A 12,788-nucleotide genomic window follows, 5' to 3' on the forward strand; every position below is an offset into this window, starting at 1 on the left:
ATATCTTGATGTCTTCAAATCAAGACTGGATGCTTTTCTGGAAGACATGCTTCAGTCAAACCCAAATAACTGGGCTCAATGGAGGGGTAACTGGATTTAAATTCTATGGCCTATGTCATACAGGGGGTCAGACTTGATGATGTAATGTTCCCTTTTGGCCTAAATCTATGAATATTTGTATCTAAAACAGGGATTCAGTGTTTTATGTTTGAAATACACACACAAACTTACAGCACTTACTGAGAGTATATAAATGAATTTTCTAAGAATTTACAAGTAAATCAGTAAATTAGTCTGAGTTAAAATTATGTTTAGAATAGCCTGGCGTTAAACTTTAACCAATCATCTGTAGTCTCACTTTATATTCTGCCAGCACGTGTTCTATATTTCTTGGGTGACCTGTCCAAGCAATATGCTTAGAAAGGTTGCATCGATAAAGCTGTAACTCAGACTAATGAGCAAAACAAGAGGGAGTTTTTAATTAACCTTTTTCAGAAGTTTACAATACCATAAGTCAGCTGAAAAATAAAAATATTAATGATCATTTGTTAACAATGCGAGGAATAGATAGAGACTAATGTTTGTTTGGAAATATACCACAGAACTCAACCAGGAACACTCTCAGATCAAAGAAAAAAGGCGGCATATTGACACAAGGTTGAGATAATCAAAATATAGCTCAAAGCAGTGGCTAGTAACATCAAAGACTAGAGAATTCTAAAATGAGCTGTTTAGGAAGATGCATATATACATTCATATGTGCATAAGGACATTACATGGAGCCCCCAAAGTGGAAGTTCTGCTGTTAGAAAGTCAAGAGATGTCTGCCACAAGGAACAAGGTAAATTATTCATTTTGGCCTTGTCCACTCTAGCAAGTTGTATGGCTTTAACTGTACCAGTATAATTAAAGCGACAACCCCTTAGTGCGGATGCAGGTATACCAATACAAGGTGCTTTATAGTAGTACAGATATTCCTGTACAGAAAGGGGAATTACTATATTGATAACGGGTACTATATTGACATCTTTATACAAGTGTAACTGCATCCACAGCAGGACTTTTACTGATATAACGATTAACATATCTAGGTCATGGAAACAGCTGTGGCTCTCTCCAGAGTAGTGCCACAGAAGCAGGGCTGACTCCAGCTTTTCTGCCGCCCCAAGCAGCCCCCCCCCCCCCACAAAAAAGGACGAGCGGTGGCACTTCGGCGGCAGCTCAAAGAGGAAGAGAGGGAATGAGGGACCCGCCGCCGAATTCCCACCAAAGACCCGGACGGGCCGCCCCGATACCGGACGGAGTGCCACCCCTTTGAATTGGCCACCGCAAGCACCAGCTTCCTTAGCTGGTGCTTGGAGCCAGCCCTGCACAGAAGGCTTAAGAGGTTCAACTCAAGCCTCAGGAGTCACTAATAGAGGCAGCTAACAGGAATTTCAGGGACAGTAGCTAAAGTCTGTGCTTGGAGGTCACAGGACATAGTGGGCAGTGCATTTGGTCTATCTGTGGGCTGCTTGGTTTGTTCTCTGGGTATAGGCTGCATAGATAGCTAGACCACGGGCCCCTGAGTAAGCAGAGTTCCTGCTAAAGGCCACAAAGCTCTGGCCCTCAGATGGTTCGTATCCGCACTAATGACATTGTACTGTGAGATATCTCACAGATAGATTATTTCAGGGTAATCAGAAGGATGCTGAAGAAAAAGAAGAAGAATGTCAAAGCAATCGTCTCTGAGGTTGTTCCTGTCCTAGAAGCAAAGGAAGACAGAAAACAGAAGATTCTGGAAGTGAACTGCTGGCTAGGTAAGTGGTGTAGGGTAGGGGATTTTGGTTTTGTGGCACATTGGTCCACCTCCTACAGGTAGAGAGGACTGTATAGTTTGGATGTCCTCCACCTCAGTAGAAGGGAGACCAATCTCCTCGGGGATAGGCTGACTAGATTAGTCAGGAGGGGGTAAAACTAATAGCAAAAGGGGAGAGTAAGAAGAGGGAAGATACGAACACTCAGCACAAAACTGAGATGTTGAAAACAAAATCCATCAAAGAGCCAAAGGATATGAAGACAAGAGATTCTTTAATTGTCTATACACCAATACTAGGAGCCTGAGTAACAAACAAGAGGAACTGGAACTGCTCATTTGTGAGCATAAATTTGATCTAGTTGGTACTACTAAAATATGACAAGATGTTTCGCACCACTGGAATGTTAAAAATCTGAGATCTCAGAAGAAAATGATCTTGAATGATTATGGATCAATGTCCTCACAGATAAAGCACAAGATGGGGCATTAATTGGTACCTGCTACTGACCACCAAATGACACTAAGAAACAGGATGACTGCCTCCTTATGTACTTATGTATGGGGGGGGAAACTGGGCAATCATGGGGCACTTCAATTTGAGTGACATATGCTGGAGGTCTCGTGCTGTCAGCATTAAAACCTCCTTGGAATTTCTAAATATTTTAGATGACAATTTCGTAACTCAAAAAAATGTAGCCACCAACAAGAGGGAATTCTGTGTTATACCTCGTCCTAACAGATAAAGAAGAACTGATCACAGAACTAAAAATTAATGGTAGCTTAGGTACAAATGATCATGACTCGAACACACTTATAACATGCAAGCAGAATGAAAGTCCAGACCAGTAATATATAAACGTGATGTTTAATAAGGCCAATTTCACAAAGCTAAAAACAATAAATAGCCAAATCAGGTTAATGGAAGAATTTAATTCAAAGAGTGTGAATGATAATTGGGAATAATTTAAGAATACCTTATTGTATTCCCCCGCAAAATTGAGAAAGAAAGCCAGGCTGATTTTAAAAAATGACATGGTTTAGAGGGGAAGTGAAGGCAGCTATAAAATATACAGATAAAACAAAAAGGAAGTTGATAGTAATGAATATAAATAGGAAGTTAGAAAATTGATAAGGAAAGCAAAGGGAAACCTGAAGAAATTTATGGCCAGCAGAGTTAAGGACAATAAGGAGTTTTTAAAATATATTAGGAATAAAAAAAAATCATGACAACAGTATTGGTCCATTACAAGATGGAAATGGTAGAATTATCGATACCAATGCAGAAAAGGCAGAAGTGTTCAAAACATGTTTCTGTTTGAGGATCCAGATCACTTGGCAAACTGGGCGCAAGCAAACAATATGCATTTTAATAAGGCTAAATGTAAATCTATATATCTTACAGGATGGGGGACTCTATCCTGGGAAGCAGTGATGCTGAAAAAGATTTGGGGGTTGAGGTACATAATCAGCTGAACATGAGTTCCCACTGTGACGCTGTGGCCAAAGAAACTATCAAGATCCTGGGATGCATAAGCAGCAGAATCTTGAGTGGAGAGGTTCTTTTACCTCTATATTTAGCAGTGGTGTGACAGCTGCTGGAATACTGTGCCGAGTTCTGGTGTCCACAATTCAAGAAGGAAGTTGGTAAGTTGGAGAGGGCTCAGAGAAGAACCATGAGATTGATTAAAGGATTTGATTTTGAAAGCTTGTCTCTCTCACCAACACAAGTTGGTCCAATAAAAGATATTACCTCACCGACCTTGTCTCTCTAAAGGATTAGAAAATATGTCCTATAGTGATAGACTCAAAGAGCTCAATATATTTAGCTTAAGGAAGAGAAAGTTAAGGGATGGCTTGATTACAGTTTATAAGTAGCTATATGGAGAACAAATATTTATTAATGGGTTCTTCGATCTAACAGAGAAAGGTATAACATGATCCAATGGCTGGAAGTTGAAGCTAGACAATTTCAGACTGGAAATAAGATGAGAGTAATTAACCATTGGAACAATTTAGCAAGGGTCATGGTGGATTCTTCATCACTGACCATTTTTTAAATCAATATTGGAAAGATATGCTCTAGGAATTGTTTTGGGGAAGTTCCATGGCCTGTGGTATAGAGGAAGTCAGACTAGATAATCACAATGCTCCCTTCTGGCCCTGGAATCTATGAATCTATAAATGATATTAATATAAAACCCTTAACAAGGAGACAGGCATGCTTAACCTTTAGGGGGAATAAGCCACTTAGATCTTGCCTGCAGTATAAACACAACCACATCGAGGAACCTGACTCAACACAACAGTCCTCAACTTACTACCGTTGTGCAAGTTTGTATTGTGGACTGGATCTTAAGTATATTTCATAGCCAGGCTAAACCCAAGGATTTTTTACATTCTAGCCTCCTCATGTCCATAGAAAACTGGGTTTAAGACGTAAGAACAGCCATACTGGGTCAGACCAATGGTCCATCTAGCGCAGTATCCTGTCTTCCAACTGTGGCAAATGCCAGGTGCGTCAAAAGGAATGATTAAAACAGGTAATCATCAAGTGATCCATCCCGTCGCCCAGATTCTGAGAAACGCAGAATAGGGACACTTTAGAGCATGGTTTTGCATTCCCCTGCCAATCCTGGCTAATAGCCATTGTGGGACCTCTACCCTCCATGAACTTATCTAGTTCTTTTTTTAACTCTGTTATAGTCTTGGCCTTCACAACATTCCCTGGCAAAGAGTTCCACAGGTTGACTGTGCGTTGTATGAGGAAATAGTTCCTTTTGTTTGTTTTAAACCTGCTGTCTATTAATTTCATTTAGTGACTCCTAGTTCTTGGGTTATGAAAAGCAGTAAATAACACTTCCTTATCATGATTTTAATAGACCTCTATCATATCCCTCCCCTTAGCCATCTCTTTTCCAAGATGAAAAGTCCCATTCTTATTAATCTCTCCTCATACAGAAGCTGTTCCATACCCCTAATCATTTTTGTTGACCTTTTCTGTACCTTTTCCAATTCCAATACACCTTTTTTGAGATGGGGCAACCAAATCTGCATGCAGTATTCAAGATGTGGGTGTACCGTGAATTCATACAGAGCCAATAGGATATGTTCTGTCTTATTATCTATTCCTTTCTTAATGATTCCTAACAAAAGTGTGGCACTCTCTAACAAAATATATTCTCTTACTATTGAAGTATTGTTTGATTTTTCAGAGTTATGCACAGGAAACAAAATTGGTCCAAGAATAAAAACAACAAAGGAGTCACATTAAAACAGAGAATGTAAGTCAATGATCTCCCACTGTCCAAATCTTCTGAATTTTCTGGCAGTTCAAATTTAGAAGTAAGTAGTATTTCAGGCTCATCAAGATTTCTAAATATATACCTAAGACCTCATGCCACCTTCAGCTTAACAGGACAACATATTTAACTCCTAGATAATACAACTGCCCTGTAATGTTCAAAGAAACTTGCTTTCATTTCAGCTGCTAAAGGCTAGTAATCAAATATGTATGCCTCCTTGCACCTGGTTTATAGACCATAATCTGATCTATAAACCATGTATGCCTATCTCCCCTTGTGATAGGCCTTACATTAGGTTTCAGAGACAACTACACATGGTTAGTGTCTCACTTCTGAATAAACAGCAGCTCTCAAAACAGGAAAGTGAGGCAACTTTGCCAGCAGGCAATCTTGTAGCTCAGTAAAGCTGACCCAGCAGGTTCAACCAGCATCACAGAACAATTCAAGATGTGCAGACTCTCTGTTTTTGACTTTTGCCTTCTTTTCCAGGCCATTTTACCAGTGGTGAAAAGCCTACTTGTCATTAGTGACTTTTGTAAACATAGCATCATAGCCTCACAAGGATCCTTCTATACCACAGACATCCATCTCTGGTTTTCAAACCTTGTCTGAGAAGGACCACATTCCTTCAACACATTATACTCTCCTGAATGCCACCCAGCTGCTTGTGAATTCAGTCTAGAACTTGTGCTATTCAGGTCTAGCAAGTCTTTTTCCTACCCAGCTGAATGAAATGTTCCATGAAGACTCCACTTCCCTTTTGAGGAAGATATTTTAAACATACAACTACTTACTCACCTAGCTCTGTGCTTAGGGATTTCACAGTGCTCTGTCCAAGTATTAACACAAATTTGCTAAAAGGAGGAAATAAATGTGCAACTAATTTTAGTTCAATAAGGTGCTGAATAAACATTAGGATTATTATTTTACACCATCTACAGGAATGCTAAGTGTTTCAGAAGTGACAGGTCCCGGCTCTGAAACGTTTAGAACGTTGATGATGGACTTGAGAAGTGAGGATTTTATGACACTAGGAAGGCAAGGAAGTTGCAGATTATAGGTATGCAATTATGCAGTTACTCAGTTTAGTGTTTAATATATGCATAACTAAACTGAGTAACTGCATAATCTGCAACTTCCTTGCCTTCCTAGTGTCATAACATTGTATCCAGCACCTCTGCTGTACATAGGCGTTCCACTCAATCTAAATTGATGTTGTCTCATGCCACATTTTCTGCCATAGCAAATAACACAGGTTAGCCTCACCCCTCTCTCTCTCCTTCCAATTGGGTGATCATTCCATAGTTTGAAACATATCTTCACAGGGCATAACAGATGAAATCCCATTTTTCGTTGCTCATGAGGCAAAATTTCAATTCTCCCAGGCCTATATTTCATAGCCACCCCTGCTTTCAGAAAAAGGACCATAGGAAAATCAAAACAATCACAGCCAAACTTCTGTTTTCAGGGAGTATCTGAAATCCCAGTGCAAGTTTAATGCGATCTCCAACATCACATTTATTCATGAGCACAGAGAAAGAAAACTAGTCAATATGTCACTTTGTATTTGACATCAACTACTAAGGTTAGCAAAGTTAACCACTACCTGATGCTTTCTAAAGTGAAGACTCCAATATTTCTCAACAGCACGAGTAGGCATAAAAGAGTATGCAAAATACTAAATTCAAACTAAGAGAGTACTTATGCTCGGTCTGAGTTTGAGTCAGTTGCTTGTCAACCCACAGTGGTTCCTTGGAATATTTAGTCCACTCTCCGTCATCAACTGCTCTAGGCATATGCTTGCATACAATATTGCAAAGTGAATTTGTAGATAAAGAACTCTCCATACCGGGATACTTCAGTCTGCTAGAGTTTTACTCCTAACCCCTGAACTTCTAGAATTTACTCAACGGGCTTGTCTTCAGTAGAAACTTCAATTGTTTATGCTTCATTTGTTTTTGCTTATGACTAAGGCTAAGATTTTGTCATGGTTATTTTTAGCAAAAGTCTCAGACAGGTCACAGGCAATAAACAAAAATTCACGGGAACCTGTGACCTGGTCATGACTTTACTAAAAATAACCGGCGGGAAGGGGGTCTGGTAGGGCTAGGTAGGGGGGAGGAATGGAGTCCCAAGGCAGAGGGGACTGATAGGCCAAGCCCCTCACCATGGCAGGAGGCTCAGCCCCCACTCTGGAGCTGGCCGCAACTATGTGACTGGCGGTGCACGGCCCCAGCTGCAGCCCCAGCCACAACCGGGCGGGGGGGAGGCACACACGGCCCTGGGAAACTGCGAGGAGAGTACATGGCCCCGGCTGCAGCCCCAGCTTCAGCCCCTGACAGCTGAAGCTGAAGACATCATCGAGGTGCAGAAAAGTCATGGAATCCGTGACTAAATCATAGCCTTACTTGTGATCCATAAATGACTCAATGACATAGGGTATCAGGAGGACACTAGTAGAGGGGAAGGCATTTCCAGGATTACAGGGAAGGGCATGATCTGGAAGCATTTCTGGTGTGATGCAGGGGGAATAGAGGTAGATTAGATGGAGTGGAGGTGGTACAGAAGAGGGAGGAACAAAGAGTGAATTCTCAGCTGGCAAACTAAAGGAGATTTGCCAGATGTTAGAGTTGCCAAAATTAACAGCCCATCATCTGTGCCAGCAAGATGCATCCACACTGGTACTCGATCAATTTGATCTGCAATGAGCGAGACTCAGTTACTGCTTACCCCTACAAAGTCCTGGAGTAAATGCCATGTTAATTTGGTTACCTGACAGTCAGCTGAAGCACTTTTGCTTGAAATATGCCTCACTTTAACATCCAATTGAGGGGGAGCAATCACTTATCAGAGTAAATTTCTCCAGCACATACACGACCTAAGACACTCATTACACTTCTGTGCAATTACTCCAATTATTTTACCTGTTATGCTTTAAACTTTTATAAAGAGAACAATTCAATTTCTGGTAGTCAGGGTAAATGCCAGCACTGATATAATCAAAGAACTGTCTTGGAAATCCGCAGCAAAGCTGTGCAACCACTGACAAAAAAAATCTTAAAAGAAAGTCTTGCATTACCCAATAACAATGATATTTTAAAAAGATAAAGTCTGTAGCTAGAACCCAGATAATGTATAAATGTGTCTATATTTATTTTAAATACCCTATTTAATGTGATTTGTCCCATTGCCTCTCACACTATGAGTCTGTACTAATCAATGCCGCTACTAGACTAGGAAAAGGGCCATAAAAACAAATAGGAAAATGAAACAAGAGTGCCTTTTCTCATTAACATATTTGCCAAGTTTAGGAGCAAGGTGCTGAAGAGCTACAGGCTTCATGGAGTCCTATCAAAACAAATTCCATAAAGGGACGGATGAATAGAGTCCTGAATCTCCCAGACCTATGAATCCACTCCTCTATCCCAGAGAAAAATGAAAAATTATAAATGACTAAAAACAAAATCATGGAATAAGTGCTAAACTTCACTGTACAATCACACTGCCTTTCATCAGGTGCCTGATCCAACGTCTACTGAAGTCAATGAGAAGACCCCCATTGGATCACATCCTAGATAACTTCATTCTTCTACACGTTCCAACAGGGGGCTTGCTATATGCAGTATAAGCTATAAAAAATAACAGTAGCCAATTTCACTGTATTCTAGTGACTGTGCTGTAATTACAAATAATTAACAAATCTGATCATAAGTTTTATAGCAGGGGTGGGCAAACCTTTTGGCCCAAGGGCCACATCTGGGTATGGAAATTGTATTGTGAGCCATGAATGCTCATGAAATTGGGGTTGGGATGAAGGAGGGGGTGAGGGCTCTGGCTGGGGGTGTAGGGCTCTGGGGTGGGGCTGGGGATGAGGGGTTTGGGGTGCGGGAGGCTGCTCCAGGCTGAGATCAAGGGGTTTGGAGGGCAGGAGGGGGGGGAATCAGGGCTGGGGCAGGGGGTTGGGGTGCAGGACGGACTCAGGAGTGCAGGCTCTGGGAAGCGCTTACCTCAAGCAGCTCCCAGAAGCAGCGGCATGTCTCCCCTCTGGGTCCTATGTGGAGGTGTGGCCAGGCGGCTCTACGCACTGCCCTGTCCGCAGGTGCCACCCCTGCAGCTCCCATTGGCTGGGAACTGCGGCCAATAGGAGCTGCAGGAGTGGCGCTTGGGGCAGGGGCAACGCACGAGCCCCCGGCTGCCCCTAAACGTAGGAGCCAGAGTGGGGACATGCCACTGCTTCCGGGAGCCATGCAGAGTGGCCACCAAGCCCACTTCCTAGCTGGAGTGCAGGAGCGGGACAAGCCCCAGACCCAACTCCCCAGCGGAAGCTTGAGGGCCGGATTAAATTGGCTGGTGGGCCGGGTGTGGCCACCCATTTTATAGTCTCAAATTTCTTATGTTGATTTAGCCAGGCTTCTATATGCTTTCTACATTTGTTTCAGAAGTAGTTTCTATCCACAGTCTTAAAATAGGCCTTTTATGAACTGAACAATTCTGATCATCTCTACATGCAAGTAAAAATTGATTTAGTTTGTCACATGACTTATTTAACCTCGAGAATTATTTTTTGCTGTTAGTGCCATCAGCAACAATTACACCAGTTCTCTTTCCTTCCTCCTCAAAGTCCTTCCTTTGAACAAAAGAAAAATTTAATTTTATTTCTTTACATCTTAAATGAGAATAGCTCTAGACATCCAAAGCTCTGGCAAAAAGTCAAGCACAATTCTGGATGTTACTGTTATGCAATAATTTGATATTTTAATAATATGTTCAGCCTCCAGCCCTTCAGGATAGCAGTTCAAGAAAGCTCTTGAACAGCAAAAGTAGGCCAGAAAAGGGAATGTCAAAACCTACCCTTGGTAAGCCACTGTACGAAATTTTAGGCACCATATACACCTGAATAAAAGTGTGCACTGTACTTATGGGATTTCATGGGGCATCCATTCCTCCTTCATGGGCTTTAGTGTTAAATCCCTAGTTGGAGTGCTCATGCAATCTATTAAAAAAAAATTGAGGGAGGAAATGTCCACTTGGTCACATCTGAATAATTTTAAACTCATGGTTTCTACACATAGGGATCATGACCTCCAGGAAGGTTACAAACCACCCTCCTTTTCTTTACAGCCTGATGGGAAGAGGATCCTGACATTTTTTTTTGTTGAACAACGGGGTCACAGTATGGAAAAGGCTTGGAACCACTGACTTAACAGTTCCTCGGCGCTAACACAATCTTCTTGCAGACCTTATCAACTAGCTGTAAAGAAAGGCCAAGCTGCCTCCTTTCAGTAGCATCATAATCTGCTACTTTATGTAATGGCCAGCACAAGATGCTCACACTGCAATGAGACTCCTACCCTTCCTTCACTTGAGACCAATTGCTTCAATCTTTCCATCATATTGTTTCCCACAGGCCAAGGAAAACTGCTAAAGTCCCAGGCACTCCCATAAGCCCTGGCCTCTTGCCTAGCATTGAGCCCCTGGAAATATAAAACCATGGTAGTGGTGGGTGAAAAGCAAGATATGTGTTACAAATTAAAACAATTCTACACCAGCTGATCAGATTTCAGTTTCTTACTACTTTGTTGTCAAAAGACCAGCATTTTAGTTTCAATTTGTTTCGACTTGCATCCTGTACACCCACACTGAAATCAGGGCAGAATTAGATCCCTACAAACTAAGCAGACCATTGAAGTTAAACAGCAAGGCTTATCTTGCCACATAGGGCTTCTATAAATAAAAATGAATACAAAGGGAAAATAAAACCCAAGCTCTAATGTACAGATAAAATCAGAGCCACTAGCATACCAGGCAATATTCGTCCAATGAGAGCATCTAACAACCAAAAGGATTCCTCTTCATTCTTTGTAATAAGAATCAGGTATCCAGCTATGAAATTCATGCCCTGAAATAAAAAGAAAGCTTTTATAAATTTCTCCACTTACCTCAAAAGCTTCCTGTTTAACTTCATAATACCAAACATGAATTTCAAAGTACTGATCGAGTGAAATAAAAGGAAAAGCATTGTGCCTGCATCTTCCTTGAAAGATACCAGAGACAGGATTATTACAATTCACAAAATGGACAGCATAGAGGAAATCTATTAACACAGTCTACCAATTGATTAACGCTGCTACTCCTGGGCAATGAAAGCCCATGGAAGCCAGGGGAGAAAAAAAAAATTAAAGCACTAAGAAATTAAAAAGTAATGTATAGACTTTTTATTTTAAAAAATCCCAAAGCCCTTTCCAAACAACAAAATAGATTATTACTTTGACCAACAGTGAAATATGGCTGCTGCAGCAGTGCGCTCTTGGGCGCCGCCGCGCCGCGAGCGCCGCGCCAGCGGGAGCGGCATGGCAGCGAGGAGACCTGCAGCCCGACCGCTGCCGACCTGGCCCGGACCCCGCCGCCCGCTGCCGCGGCGGCGTTCGCGCTGCTGCGGCGCGCGAGGCTGCCGCGTCTGCCAGCCGGCGGCGCCTCCAGCGCGCGCCGCCGCTCCCCGTCCAGTCGTGGCGGCAGGTCCGTCTCCGGGCTGGGACTCTCCCGCAGGCATGACTGCGGTCCTGCCGCCCAGCTGCCGCCCGCCCAGCAGCAGGAAACGCCTACATTCAGCTTGAAATGTAGCTATCTCTGGAGTGAAACTCACAAAATAGGTGCTTAATAGTGTGCAGTAACACTACCTTACAACTATAGGTGGAGCATGGCCCATCCAGTTGAAACTACAAATGCAGTTTAGGAAAGCAAATAGGAAGCAGCAGAGTTGTAATTCCACCAGGTTTTACAGTGCAGTTTATGTAGCTATTTAAACTATTTTTGTCCAGAACTAACAAACAGTATTTATTGTTTCTATTTGCACCTACATTATGCTAGATGCCTTTCAAATCACCAAGGAAGCCATAGTTCCTGCCTTACAACCTACAACAGGCAGACACACAAAGTGTGGGAGTTAGAGCTATATACGTAAAGCATTAATTGGCCACATCCTGATAGTACCATGTGTTGGGCTTTTCATGGCAATGTATCAGTGGAGAGAAGATGTATAAAATATATACGCCCTGAATAAGGAATAGCATGTGTTTAAAATTAAGCATATGCTTAAGTAATTTCCTTAGAGACTCTAAGTAATCCATAATATTACTTCAGTCAACCAGTTAGTTTTAGCAACATTAGGATGATTTACATTTATAGCATTTTATGCAATTTTGGCTTTTAGAGAGGATTTTTTTAAAAGTATATTTATTGTGATATAAACAAGATGACATCTAAAACAGTACATAGTGCACCAGCATAAGAGCACACAATTCCCAACACATTTTTTTAAAAGCCAATGTAAAATTGTCTTTAAATATTTATAGGCTGTGGAGGCTCGTGTCAGTTACATTTGTTTAGTGCAAATCTTAGAAATCCTCTCCAGTTTCATCCTCTCTTTTGTATTCTCCCAGACCTCTTCCCCCCGAAGCTCTCCACTCCAGGGTTGTCTATGGGGACAGGCAGTAACATTGTCTCACTGTACCCAATAAGCAATGCCAGCTACAGCTCAAGCAAGAAAAGCACTGCCAGAACTGAAACGCTCAAAGGATTTTGGAAACCAAAAGTTCTTGTCTTGACTGACATCCAATTTCTTGGATTCAAGTGGCTTTACTCACTTGTCTTTTGATATACAATGCCAAAACAGTCTCTGTACATTTGAA

At 41.8% G+C, this 12,788-nt stretch overlaps 1 protein-coding gene across 4 annotated transcripts in view; it reads right to left on the reverse strand.

Annotated features, from left to right (window-relative positions):
- The window catches only part of GRTP1 (growth hormone regulated TBC protein 1), a 75,913-nt gene that overhangs the window by 22,686 nt on the left and 40,439 nt on the right, over positions 1-12,788 (reverse strand). For all 4 annotated transcript variants that reach the window (XM_039518734.1, XM_039518747.1, XM_039518742.1 and 1 more), the window contains exon 5: positions 10,903-10,999. In XM_039518734.1, coding sequence (XP_039374668.1) covers positions 10,903-10,999 — 97 coding nt within the window. The remainder of the gene's footprint in view (positions 1-10,902; positions 11,000-12,788) is intronic.

The sequence above is a fragment of the Mauremys reevesii genome, linkage group 1 (genome assembly GCF_016161935.1).
Source record: "Mauremys reevesii isolate NIE-2019 linkage group 1, ASM1616193v1, whole genome shotgun sequence".
Classification (NCBI taxonomy): Eukaryota; Metazoa; Chordata; order Testudines; family Geoemydidae; genus Mauremys; species Mauremys reevesii.